General features: G+C 43.7%; 6 protein-coding genes across 6 annotated transcripts; 2 read left to right on the top strand and 4 right to left on the bottom strand.

The window, feature by feature from the left end:
* Positions 1 to 795: 795 nt before the first annotated feature.
* Positions 796 to 2,567, top strand: EAE97_007185 (uncharacterized protein; the record flags this gene model as incomplete). Its single annotated transcript, XM_038877699.1, has 5 exons — positions 796 to 1,056; positions 1,111 to 1,282; positions 1,384 to 1,616; positions 1,671 to 1,798; positions 1,853 to 2,567. 5 exons carry the CDS (start codon positions 796 to 798, stop codon positions 2,565 to 2,567), a joined length of 1,509 nt encoding a protein of 502 aa, XP_038731184.1.
* Positions 2,568 to 2,851: 284 nt separating this feature from the next.
* EAE97_007184 (uncharacterized protein) lies at positions 2,852 to 3,781 on the bottom strand (the record flags this gene model as incomplete). The annotated part of the gene is made up of 1 exon (XM_038877698.1): positions 2,852 to 3,781. The coding sequence occupies one exon, from the start codon at positions 3,779 to 3,781 to the stop codon at positions 2,852 to 2,854; it is 930 nt and encodes a 309-aa protein (XP_038731183.1).
* A 1,314-nt stretch (positions 3,782 to 5,095) lies between these two features.
* Positions 5,096 to 5,366, bottom strand: EAE97_007183 (uncharacterized protein; the record flags this gene model as incomplete). Its single annotated transcript, XM_038877697.1, has 2 exons — positions 5,096 to 5,274; positions 5,306 to 5,366. 2 exons carry the CDS (start codon positions 5,364 to 5,366, stop codon positions 5,096 to 5,098), a joined length of 240 nt encoding a protein of 79 aa, XP_038731182.1.
* A 1,298-nt stretch (positions 5,367 to 6,664) lies between these two features.
* Positions 6,665 to 8,578, top strand: EAE97_007182 (uncharacterized protein). Its single transcript, XM_038877696.1, has 4 exons — positions 6,665 to 6,931; positions 6,993 to 7,049; positions 7,102 to 7,821; positions 7,871 to 8,578. Exons 1-4 carry the CDS (start codon positions 6,845 to 6,847, stop codon positions 8,486 to 8,488), a joined length of 1,482 nt encoding a protein of 493 aa, XP_038731181.1. The 5' UTR covers positions 6,665 to 6,844; the 3' UTR covers positions 8,489 to 8,578.
* Positions 8,579 to 8,651: 73 nt separating this feature from the next.
* On the bottom strand, positions 8,652 to 9,570 carry EAE97_007181 (uncharacterized protein; the record flags this gene model as incomplete). The annotated part of the gene is made up of 2 exons (XM_038877695.1): positions 8,652 to 9,436; positions 9,501 to 9,570. 2 exons carry the CDS (start codon positions 9,568 to 9,570, stop codon positions 8,652 to 8,654), a joined length of 855 nt encoding a protein of 284 aa, XP_038731180.1.
* Positions 9,571 to 10,911: 1,341 nt separating this feature from the next.
* EAE97_007180 (uncharacterized protein) lies at positions 10,912 to 11,712 on the bottom strand (the record flags this gene model as incomplete). The annotated part of the gene is made up of 2 exons (XM_038877694.1): positions 10,912 to 11,635; positions 11,684 to 11,712. The coding sequence occupies 2 exons, from the start codon at positions 11,710 to 11,712 to the stop codon at positions 10,912 to 10,914; spliced, it is 753 nt and encodes a 250-aa protein (XP_038731179.1).
* Positions 11,713 to 12,395: the final 683 nt, after the last annotated feature.

The following is a 12,395-nucleotide window of genomic DNA, read 5'->3' as shown; positions in this document are numbered from 1 at the left end:
GCTAAATCCTCCGCATCTGCCGATTAATTGTGACGGTATAATCTCTATCTTTGGCAGCATAAGGATCTTGCAATCGAATGCAACGCACATGACGTCAAAGCACGCCAATTTTTATAGACAGATACAACGAATGTGCTCGACAGGTTCCAAATATTGCTCAAGAGATATTAACATCGATTGACGGAACCAATTACCGATGTGGGGATAACAAACCTAAATGTTGGCGCATCCTACGTTATTGACTATCACTCTTAGCATAAATTTGAACAAGGTTGAAATATTCAGTGTACAATCACCAAAAAGGACAGCAGAGTAGCTGCCAACTGACATAATCATGTCAGAGATAGCGGCGTACAAAGAGTAACAATGTCACTCGCTAGTAGTAATCCGAGCTACCCGTCAATTGTTGAATATGGAAGGTAAAAGCTTGAAGTCCGACAGTCCCCAATCTCATGCTCTCAGCGAGAGTGAATGATACCCCATCCATGCACTGGAATTTAAGATAAGACTAAAATTGCCTAATCTCAAAGAAAAGAGGGGTAAACAAGAAACAACGTTCAGCTATTCATATGGAAAGGGAATGTATCTTCCAAACTTCCCCATAATCATCCCATGCTTGATCTTCGTTTTCGCCCGATGTCGATGGGGCAATCTCGAGCTGAAATACCGCCAAAATCTCTCAGAACACATCGCAACTTGCGTTGAACCTGAAATAGCGGAGCTGTTGGCAGCAGGAGTTTCAAATCAAAAGAATTTATAAATCATGACCCATACGCCAGAAACTACCTTGACAGTATGAAAGATATACCAGAATCGTCCAGTATGTCTGTGCAAGATTTAACGTCAGAAGAGGAACCTATGGCTATACAGTTCGTCTCTGGTCGGGCAAAGGATGAAATAACCCAAAGATTGATACGATCACATGCGATGTCTGCTTTTCGAAGTAAGCAGCGACAGCAGAAAGCTAAACGAAAAATTTCCGCGCGTAAACTTATGGCAGTTGAACGCTCCTGCGAGTTTTCAAAGTCTAGTCTTGGTTCATCAAGCTCATCGCACGTAAGATCATTCGCATGAAATTCACTCGATCAAATTCCTGACACTTGTACCAAGAACCAGCAATACGGATCCGGTCATGACACTTCACTTGAAGTCACACAAGTGGGACTGCCATCATTATTCGCTTTTGCGCCCGCTCAACCTGACCCTTCAAGTTCTGGACGCCATCCATCACCTGATGTAATTCTCAAATACTCCCGAGAGGTGAGTACAACTAAACAACTTGGTGCGTCGCGTCATGAATTCCCAAGGTTGATGTGATGCCTATGATCATAAATGTGTGCCGAGAGCTAAAGATTGATTTAGCTTTGATATTTTGTTCGCCAGGGCCCGAGATATTAGTTGATTTTCCAAAAGCTGCCGGACAAGCCTTATCGACAAGCATCGTTTATATGATATATGCCTATTTATGCTCGGTTCGAGGAATGATAAACGATGAATTGGCTACAGGACTGAGAGATGCAGCCATTGCACAAATTGGTCAGAAACTAGCTCAAGAAGGGACATTATGGTCCGATGCTACAATAGCGTCAATCGCCTATTTCTCAACAGGTATTTGGGTGGGTGAGGGGTATTGGCGATGGAATATCGGACGGCTAATGATTGTATTTCAGGCAATTGAGCGCAATGCAGAGGAAGTTGAAGCACATATGACTGGCGTAGAATTGTTGGTAAAGAGACGAGGATTGGAGAGCTTTGGAGTTTATCCATTTGGACAAACAATACGGAAGTACCTGGTGATGTAAGCAACCTGCCCCAATGCGAATACCAATTTTGTGATTAATGCAGATGTAAGGCGTCACATCTTTGTGAAGGCTATTAGTGCCGAAGAGCTTCCTCTGAGCTTCAGCAATTCATCGATTCGATTGAAAGAGAATGAACCTCAATGTTGGCGATTCACTTCCCCGTTATATTGTCCATCGGGTTCATTCGAATCTGTCAGACAGTTGAAAGGATTCGACGACTCCCTGATCCAGGTTCTATATATCGCCAAGGATTTGATCGACCTCATTACTGGGGGATACGAGCAAACGGTCGATAATGCCAATCACCAAAGCCGCTTATCTGTAGCTTTGTACTTTCTACAGCCGGGTACTGTCAAAATGGGTCCTTCCAATCTGACATCCCAGTACTGGATTTTCGAATCCTGTAGACTTGCTACCCTTATAATATTTCAAGCCATAAAAACTTGCACCCCTCTTCCTTCATGCGACGAGTACCTCACATCGGCAATGATTTGCGCCATAGAAAGAACGGACGTTGACGAAACTTGGGGGGACGTGTTAGGCATATTATATTGGGTATCTATCATTGCTTGTGCGTCAATTCAAGGTCGATCAGACCATGGAATTCTGGATTCGAGGTTAGGCAAGACGATATTCATGATAGCCTCTTCCGTACAAAATTTCGAGTACGCAACAGGGCCTGCCCAGAAATTTGCGCAAATGCAAATGGGTTTGGCCAGGAGATACGAATTGGCTGCCGCTGGGAAGATGCAAGAGAATCATTGAAACAAATGAAAGAAGGGACAACAAGAAATGGGTGATCAATAGCTCTAAGCCGGGAAGGGAGGTCGTAGTGTTTCGGATTGAAAGTTCACCATTTCATTCCTGCAATACGAGGATGCACAATAGGACACAGTGGTCTGTGCGTTGATTACAATTTGACCTCTTAGCGTGACTTGAAATCAGTTACATGGTTGATCATAATAATGATTGTCTATTCAGAACCGAAATCTTATATGACATCTAAAGTGATTAAAATAGAACTATTCCACCTATATAAAAAAGACTAATTATGAACTCAAAGTAGTCCCCCATCCTCTAATAAGGGGCACCAATTCCCCACAATAGCTCCTCTCGAACTTGACATACCTCTTTGTCCCTCCAAAACTCCACGCCACGGCATTCATTTCTTCCCTATCATAACTAGGTGCAAATTGCACAAACTTTTCCAACTGCGCATTGATCACCGGCCAATTCTTCGCCGCTCTATCTGGCAATTTCAATGCATAATAGCCCACCCTCTCGATTTCTCCGCTATCAACCTTGATTGTGACCGCGAATGTATACCCCACTGCGTTGAGGAATTCCTGCATTTCAGAGAATTGAGCTTGACTCGGTGGTTCTGCACCAGCTAATGCGTTGAAAGAAGTAGCTTGTTGTAGAGAAATAGGCCCCTGAGCCCGAAAATATAAATTCACAGTTCCCTTTTGGTAGTCGACCGCCGCATGACGAACCTTCTCCAACTCCAGCGCCTTGAATCTCTCCTCATGTTTGGTCAAGCTCTCTGGCACGCCTTTGGCACTCAAAATATCACCGAGTGGTCTCATGCCTCTCATGTATACCCATGCCTTTACCAAACCCTTCTCTGCGTCGAAATCACACGATTCTTCTGGTAAGCCATCATACAACGAGCTCCAAGATGTAACCAAATTTCCCAGGGTACTGGCAATATCTGGAGACAAAAGACCGGCGGATAAGGCAATATTTACAGTATCTATAGGTCTTCGAGAATAAAAGCGATAATTTAGAGCATCACCCAGACGGTCTGTTGCGCGCCATAGAACAACACCGTCATGAAACGAGTCAGAGAAGACAGAGAGAATTTTTTTGGTTGTGGACTCGGAATATGGCGCGTTGATTGCAGCTGAGAGGATTTGAATATCGTTGAGAAAGCGCGATTGATCGAACTTTGAAGGTTCCGAGACCACTTGAACAGCCATTTTGCTCTTAAATTGGCAATTATTGAGTAAGGCACAATTGTCTTATGATCATGATTTTGGAAATCTAAATATTTATATCCCGAGGCCCTTAGACTCGCTCATGGCCGATGTAGTGACTGCTAGTGACCAACGCCATAATCTCGGCATACATGCAAAGTAACCAGACTGGTACTCAAGCCCCGAGTCTCGTAAGAAATTTAACTTTAATTTAGTGATAGAAATCTTCATCCTTCCACTCGGAGTCAAGATGTTTGCTTTGCAGAAAAACAAAATGTGCAGAAGGCAAGGATTGAACTCTCACCGCATGTTTCCACTATTAATCGATGCACGGAATTTGCAACGCGCCCATAGCCATGGTATTGGGAGGATGGGTCAGTGGGGATGATTCCATCCATTCTTCTGGAATCGTCATTGGTGTTGGTATTGGCCAATGTTGGCTTGGGCTGTGCCAGATCAACGTGGAAGTGTGGAATCATAGCCTATTTTAATTCGGGATTACATGGGCCCCCACCCGAAGACAAAACCGGCAATGACCCGGAATCCGAAGTATATTACACCTACCCCTATTCAACAAAAATATGGCTGATGGTGTATGGGCTGTTATAATCCTATTAAATTCCAATCCGCTCCATGCGGTATTCACACACTTCTTGTCTTACTTCATCACAGATAAGCTGCAGTATAACTTGGTTGTAAGATTCCGGTTACGCCCAATTAATCTTTCGGTCATATCATACAAATGTCTGTGAACGATAACATCATGTTCAAGGGTGTTAACTTGTAGTGAAGATTTGTTATACTCTTGGTGAGTGATAAAGTTGGTATTCCCTTTCCGTGTCTCTCTTGCAAACATCCTGGCCGGGATCTCGCTAAAAGCTGGATGATCTCGAGGATCAAAAATTGCAAATCCAATTCCGGCCTCTTGACGCATCGTTTCAATGCTGGTTGTCAGAGAACCGCAGTCTTTCTCGATGTTTCAATTTTCCCCTTCTGAGCTCTCTCCCATCATTCCTCTTCTCTTTCTTCCTCCTTGTGGTTGAAGAATGGACCTCTTTTCTCCTCCATCTAATAGTGGTATCTAGATCATTCGTTTCCTTCCTGGCCTAGGAATATCAAAGGTTTGGGGCAGAGGACTACTTTAACCAGAAAGAAAACATATGAAAAAGCACATAATATTTAGACTGCCTTGATTCATGTCGAGGAAATACTTTAAATGACTATACAATAGAAGGGCAATATAACATCATCACTTCTTTCCCCCTTGAAATACCAGCTCCTACTATTCATTTATCCTCTCAATCTGAATCTGAACATTTACTTTTTCAATGATATGCCAAGAGTGATGGGCCGTTCTTCCCTCCGCCTAATTCTTGGTAATAACGAACCTTTCACATTCTGCTCTCCAAGAAAGGGGCGAACGGCGAAAGCGGAACAATGCCTCCTCTTTTCGATGCTGTGCTCAAGGTTTTTATGAACTTGACTAAGATTGAGTGCTATGAACAATATTTTTCGTGAAATACATACTGCCGGAAAGTTCGGCACTGATCCCCTGTTTTACAATCTTGGCTTCACTTGATTCTGCCATAAAACAAAGTCAAGCCAGCTGCAACCATAGTAGTGTTCAGGTACAAGAAGATACATTATTCGCAAGCCTATACATCTAGGATTTAGGCTGGCAAATGTCTAGAACCGTCTTTTGACTTGTGCTGTAGATATCTTGGAGCTGTGTGACTTGATATTATGTCTTGAAACATTGCCTGAGGAGATGCGGTCAGCGTCTCTCTGTAGCTGTATAATTCGTCTCATTGATCGTTAGATGCGACAGTCAAACCAAACTGTCAGATGCCTGGAGTCAGCATGATTAAAAACAAGTGAAGGTACGGAGATGCAGGGAAGTTTTCGTAAAGCCAGTGTAGGGTTCAGCTTATTCGCTTGAGTACACTAGGGTAGATTTTCTTCGGGGGGAGGATGGGAGTAGTGTTTGACTTTTGGACTGGGATTTGAACGTCTGCGATATATTCACACAGCGATGATTTCTGCCTAGTAGAATGACGATTCCTCCTAGGAAGGTGGGGGTTATTAGCGAGATGCGATCTCAGAACTCCAAGTCTGTTGCATATTGAGTTTTCCCCCTCAAGATTCCAGGAGATAAATGCCTGTTACAGCTGATGGGTAGAATACTAATGTCGCTGGCATATAGTCTTCTTATTATGCTTGGCCCGGCGTACTAATAGACACACTACATGGCGAGGACTAGAAGTGGTTCGCAAGATTCCTCCATCAGCTGTGACTGTGTTAACATCATCGGTTTAGATCGTTGCAGCAAACGGACATGCATCTTTCGAAAGGACCAATAAAAGCCTGGCATTATTAACTTTTCTGAAATGAACATATGATCGCATACATCGAATTTCGACGCCAGGACGGCTTGAGTGTGAAATCCAATGTCGATTGCGTTCCACGTCAAAAGATGGCAGGCAGTAAATGATCTGACGCCTTAATTCGACATTCTGCTGAGAAAGTTGAAAGATCGAACCATCAGGACCCGAATCGATTTCGATAGGGGACTATAATCGTCACTGGACGATGTAATATGGAGGCATTTAGTGGCAAGTGACAAGTGGAAGCCGTAAACTGTTGGTATACCTGAGAGACTCCGAGATCAACGCTGAATGTGAAAAGGGTGGACAATTTTCCTACAGTATCTGAGAAAGCCTCAATATATGCAAATATTTGTAAGCAATGATGGAAACTCTTTGTATCATGCAAGAATTTCTGAACGCTCAGTGAATAAAGCATTGATGCCTTTTGTCGATGTAGTTCTGGCATCCAGAGGCGCCTGATTGATGAGTAAGCATGATGAGGCTGTCGAGCGGTCCCTCAAACTCCGGTGACCGAACGAACCAAGTGCGAAGCTAAGCTCAATAGTTGCCGCGTCAAGGTTGACAACCTAGAACTCTCAAACAACTCCTTCTACATATCACCACAACGGATTTACCGTCTTTCTTGTAATTGTTCTTTGATTCGATACCCCAAAACTAAATCAATTTATCTTTTGCCATAATGTCTGACGAAACTATTCGTAAGCCTGATAAGGACTTCTCCAAAGAGGTTGACACACAGCTTCCAGAAGCTGAACAGCTTGCACAGGTATAGCTCTTTTGTGATTGAAATCGTCTACGAGATTTTCTGACATATTTTACTTCATTAGACAAACGTGCAAGGTGCCATCGAGAAGCTTACAGTGTTGGAAAAACAAACAAGACAGGTCAGACTGGGAGACTTTACACATATGCGCAAGCCATTAACATTTCCAACAGGCATCAGATCTTGCATCAACATCCCGAATTCTTGTTGGAATTGTCACTATTTGCAAGAACGCCAACGATTGGAGTTTATTGAACGAACAAGTTCTGCTATTATCAAAGAAACATGGGCAACTTAAACAAGCTACAACAAAGATGGTACAGGTTGTTATGGAGTTCCTGGATTCGACACCAAACCTCGAGACGAAGCTTACAGTAATTGAAACATTGCGTACAGTTACGGAGGGAAAGATTTTCGTCGAAGTTGAGCGTGCCCGCGTTACTAGAATTCTCTCCGATATCAAGAAGGAACAGGGTGATCTCAAATCTGCAACGGACATTTTGTGCGAGCTGCAAGTAGAGACATTTGGATCTATGGAGAGGAGAGAAAAGACGGAATTTATCTTGGCACAGGTTGCATTATGTATAGAGAACAACGATTGGACACAAGCTGGAATCTTGAGCCGGAAGATCAGTACCAAATATCTGTCAAGAAAGCCAAAGAAGACTCCAGAGCAGTTAGTGAAGGAGGCAGAGGATCGAGAGAAGAGAAGAAAGAAGGGAGAGGATGTTCCAGAGCCAAAGGAGGACGATGTGACTGATCTCAAGTTGAAATACTACGAACACCAAATCACTTTGGCGAAGCATGATGACAAATACCTTGATGCTTGCAAGCATTACAGACAAGTTCTTGATACAGAAGCTGTTGAAGAGGATCCCCAGAAGCTTCAATCCGTAAGTTTTGAACTTTCACTTCTCTCGAGAATAGAACTAATAAGCACAGGTTTTGCAAAGAATCATCTACTACGTCATCTTAGCCCCTTACGATAACGAACAATCCGATCTTCTCCACCGCGTCCACAAAGACACTCGCAACAGCCAAGTATCTCTCGATGCCCAACTCCTCAAGCTATTCACAGTCCCCGAACTCATGAGATGGCCCGAGGTCTCGAAGATATTTGGCCCACACCTCTGTGGAACCGATGTTTTTGATGTTTCACAAGGTCAATCTGCAGACCCCAAAGCAAATAAGCGTTGGGAGGATCTACGCAAGCGTGTGATCGAACACAACGTTCGAGTTGTTGCCAAATACTATACTCGAATTCAAATGCCCCGATTAACACAACTTCTCGATCTGACGGAAGATGAGACGGAGAAATACATCAGCGAGTTGGTCACTGCCAAAACTGTTTTTGCCAAGATTGACAGACCTGCTCGTATCGTCAACTTTGCTAAGCCAAGAGATGCGGATGATGTCCTTAATGAATGGAGCGGAAATATGAAGAGTTTGTTAGGATTGCTCGAGAGAATTGATCATTTGATCACCAAGGAGGAAATGATGGCTAGAATCCAACCAAACAAGTCATCAAAGGGCTCAAAAACCGGAAAGGTCAAGGCATAATGATCTTTCCTAATCTACCATTAATGATACCTACCTCTTTGTACAATTATTCTAGATTCTAAATGACATGAATCTCTTGCCCATGCCTATCTATCTAATTCTAGCTCTGTGATTCCATTGATCCTATGTATACTCAATCCATTGATTAAAGCTCTTCTCCAGCTTAGAAAGGAAGATCCATATCCTCGACGCTCTCTTCAGCCACTGGCTTCTTTTCATCCAAACACTTAACCATAAAACCCACAGCCACATTACCAAATTCCTTTCCCATTGGGACAAAATGACCCCCTGGATGATAGCACACCTCCCTGCTTCCCTCCTCGCTCGCCTCTACCAAAGCCATACTCCTATGTTCTTCCACGACCGTATCTAAACTTCCAATGACATGCAGAATACGTGTTTTTAGAGGGGGTGTATAAAATGCGGCGTATCCATCATAAGGTGCGTAGAAGCCGGAATAAGAAATGCAGAATTTGAGGGGAGGGTGGTGGAGTTGTTGTTTCAGGACAGTAAAGGAGGAGGGGTAGGGGATTGCTTCGGATGGGTTTTTAACGCATTGGAGCGCAAAAGCACTTTCGCGATTCGCCTCCAATAAACTGGCTACAAAATATGCGGCGCATGCACCTTGGGAAAATCCAATAACTCCATCAATTCCTCCTGCTTCGCGGATTGTCGTTGCGATTGTATCGAGGCCTTTTTCAATGCCAGCATATCTAGCTCCGCCGGTCTCGCGTTTCCACCATCCGTATGCGTCGGTTGGTGCTAAGGACGGGTCGGAGGAGGGCGTATATCCGGGGATATCGGCTGGTAGAAGGGGAATTGGAGCGGTGGGATATAGGAGCTGGATGCCGCCGGGGTAAACGGGATGAGACAGATGGAATTGGCGAGCGAGGAGTTTGGTTAGGGCCTTGGTCTTGGAATTGAAGGACGGCCCGGATTGAGTGTAGCCTGTATAAAATTAGCGATTCGAATGAAGAGGGCGAATACATAAAAGGAGGAGAAAACTACACACCATGCAACATCAAAATCTTAAGTTTTCTTAGTCCAGACCCCTCCGCGGGTGTCGTGCCATTTGTAGACATACTTTGCGTATCTGAGCAAAATCTACGGAAACGTGGCAAAACTATGGACCTAGAGGAAAGGGAAAGAATTTGAGTGTGGAAGAGAGACGGAGTTCGAGAGAGGGGAATCGAAAAGACATGGTGCATTTTTGAGAGAGGATATCTATCGATGGAGATAAGGAGGGGACATGACAAACTCGGGTCAGCCTTGCGCTAGGCTCTTATTGGGCCGGCGAGGTTGTGGGGTTGTGATGTTGCTATTCATCGTTTGTGGTCATCCTCCCCTTCTTTCGTAGACTGGTCGTCGCGCAAAACTCGATCACGATGTTCGCGAGGCACTGAATTCGGTAAATAAAGACATCAAAAGCTTTCTCTAATATGGAGTACTGGACAATAGTCACATTCTAATTTGCAATGTCTTAAGAGCGTGCAAACTTATTTTTGGCATAAGAATGTACTGAAAATATAAGTACCGGCTCGTCGCCGCCCCCTTGCTCCACTTTCTTGGTGAACCTTAGCGAACATCATCCCTCTCCCTTCACTAATATACGAACCTAGAAATGCAATCTGATATTGCAAACTTGATCCAGCTGTGACATTTGTTATCATGAATTTCAATGTCTTCTGAAAAAGAGTTCCGATTCCATTGACTTTCATCATGCTTCTATCAATTTCCGAGAGCAGGAAATTTCATGTCCCGAAGTACGTGAAAAGGTTTGAGACATATGGGCTTTTATCGGATGGGGAACTCGATTCGCTCGTAGCCTGAACGTCTTACTATCTTCTGTTTATAACTTTCTCACAGCATTCATGTGAAAAAACAACCCATTTACGGGGTAAGAAATAGCATTGTGGGTCGACAATCTGCTTGTGAGAACGGCAGAAGAAGCCTATTCGTTTCGAAAGATGTGAAATCTCGATCTTTCAGGTCAAACAGGCTACCAGAATCTTAAGGGTATCATAAAAAAGCCTTTCTGGATACCTAAACTTCTTGCTCCAACTTCCAGGCGGTGTTTCCGGTTTCAGATGACACCAATCCGCGACTCCACAAACGGAGCCTTCCAAAGGCCATCGTTATAATATATGCAATTTGCGACTGCTTCGATTCCTGGCTGAGCATTTCCTAATCAACTCAAGAAATATAGACACTGAGAGTTTGAAACCGGACTGCTTTCACTTTTCCTTGGGCCTTATGACTCCAATTTCCAAGAATCCCTTCTCAAAATTCGAACAATGCAATACGAGGCTCCGAGCAAGCTTCCCGGATATCAACTATGACGCCTTACTATCGAATAAAACGAATAGCTCATCAGCCTGTAACTCAAGGGGATGGAACAATCAGTTAAAAATTTGACCATATCATCACTCGCACTCATCGGCCTCTGCTCTCCAATATCCATCACCAAGTTCTTCTACGTCCCGCTCGTTTTGATAGAAAGTAGCATCATATTCCCGCATGATCTGCACCCTCTCATCCATATCCACTGCCAAATTAATTCTCCCGAGATCTCTCGGCAAATAATTCTTCATGCCTTCATGCGTATCATACCTCAATACCCAAACACCTCCGTTTTTTGGCCATCCAAAGATTAAGTTTCTTTTCTGTGCATTAGCAAGCATTGAGGGCGGCACACCTGCTTCTTGGTAATCATCATCTAGAGAAGTCCATTTGATCGCGTGATGACGTTCGCTACTCCACCAGATTGCCCCAACTTTTCGCATCAAGACGCAAAATTCATCCTCTTCAACAGGATCATGTGATCTTTGAGTTGGGTAAAGACGAGTCAGAGATAGGAAATTCATATCCACAATATTGGCATTGTCTTTGATGAATATACCACCGGTAGAGGGATAGCTATAAACCGTACAACTGATAGTGCTGAATATAGATCGCATGGTGTAATTGAAGGCGGGATTTAGTAGACGACGTTCCGCTGCCATGCGGGAGGCCGCTTCAAGTATTGAGTCTACTAGACGAGATTCACGAGCTGGAAAAGAAGATTGGAAGGTGCTATTAACTTTTTCGACAACCATGGGAGTAATGCCGAAGAAGTTTGCTAGGAAAAGGAGTACATAAATCCCTGCGCTAAGCTTATGTCAGTGGTATGCCAAGTGAAAAGAATATGAGTCTCACCCGACACCTAAAATTGTTGGAAAAAGCATTTTAGTGAAATATTTTGAGATCATGAGGTATTTTCCGCGGAATGCAATTGAGCAATGAGTAGAATTCTATCACCATTCTACTTTCTTGTCCTTGGATTTGACGCTACAAGATGTTGTTGCCTATTCTCGCTAAGCGGCCAAGTACTAGGTATGCTTTCCATAAGCTGCGACAAAAAGACTTGAGGTTAATGCCAAAATGGTCTTACCTTCAAATAGTATTTCTTATGTTCAAAATTGGTGCACACATCTTTCACTCTACGACGCACGTAATCATTTGACCACCGTGGCCGACTCTTAATTTACCTAGACACTTTGCACCCGGAAAGGACATTCTGAATCTCATATTCATAGCATCAACACCAAGCGGGAACATGTGTATGAGGTTGGAATCTTGCGAGTGCAATCACTAGGCTATTATGCTCATCAGCGCAGTCACTCTGACTGCCGATGACTTCTTCGGTTGATGACTTATTCTCAGTCGTGTTCCCAAACCCCATACCCCCAAAGAACCCGATAAGATTGTCCATCAAAAAATCTTGTTCCGGAATATCCATATTCAGATTCTTCTTGTTTCAAGGAAACCTGATCCTCTAGTAATGAATGCTAGGCCGGCATTCGTTCTGACCTCTTAATCATGGAGCGCCCCCTTCCACAAGAACTGCATCTCTTCCCAATTAAGACCA

Source organism: Botrytis byssoidea, assembly GCF_014898295.1.
Source record: "Botrytis byssoidea strain MUCL 94 chromosome Unknown BBYS_014, whole genome shotgun sequence".
Taxonomy (NCBI): domain Eukaryota; kingdom Fungi; phylum Ascomycota; class Leotiomycetes; order Helotiales; family Sclerotiniaceae; genus Botrytis; species Botrytis byssoidea.
This window is presented reverse-complemented; position numbering and strand designations above follow the sequence as displayed.

Coding starts and splice junctions, on each gene's coding strand:
- EAE97_007182 (XM_038877696.1), top strand. CDS start 6,845: ATGTCTGACGAAACTATTCGTAAGCCTGATAAGGACTTCTCCAAAGAG. Junction 6,932..6,992: donor AAGCTGAACAGCTTGCACAG/GTATAGCTCTTT, acceptor TTACTTCATTAG/ACAAACGTGCAAGGTGCCAT. Junction 7,822..7,870: donor ATCCCCAGAAGCTTCAATCC/GTAAGTTTTGAA, acceptor TAATAAGCACAG/GTTTTGCAAAGAATCATCTA.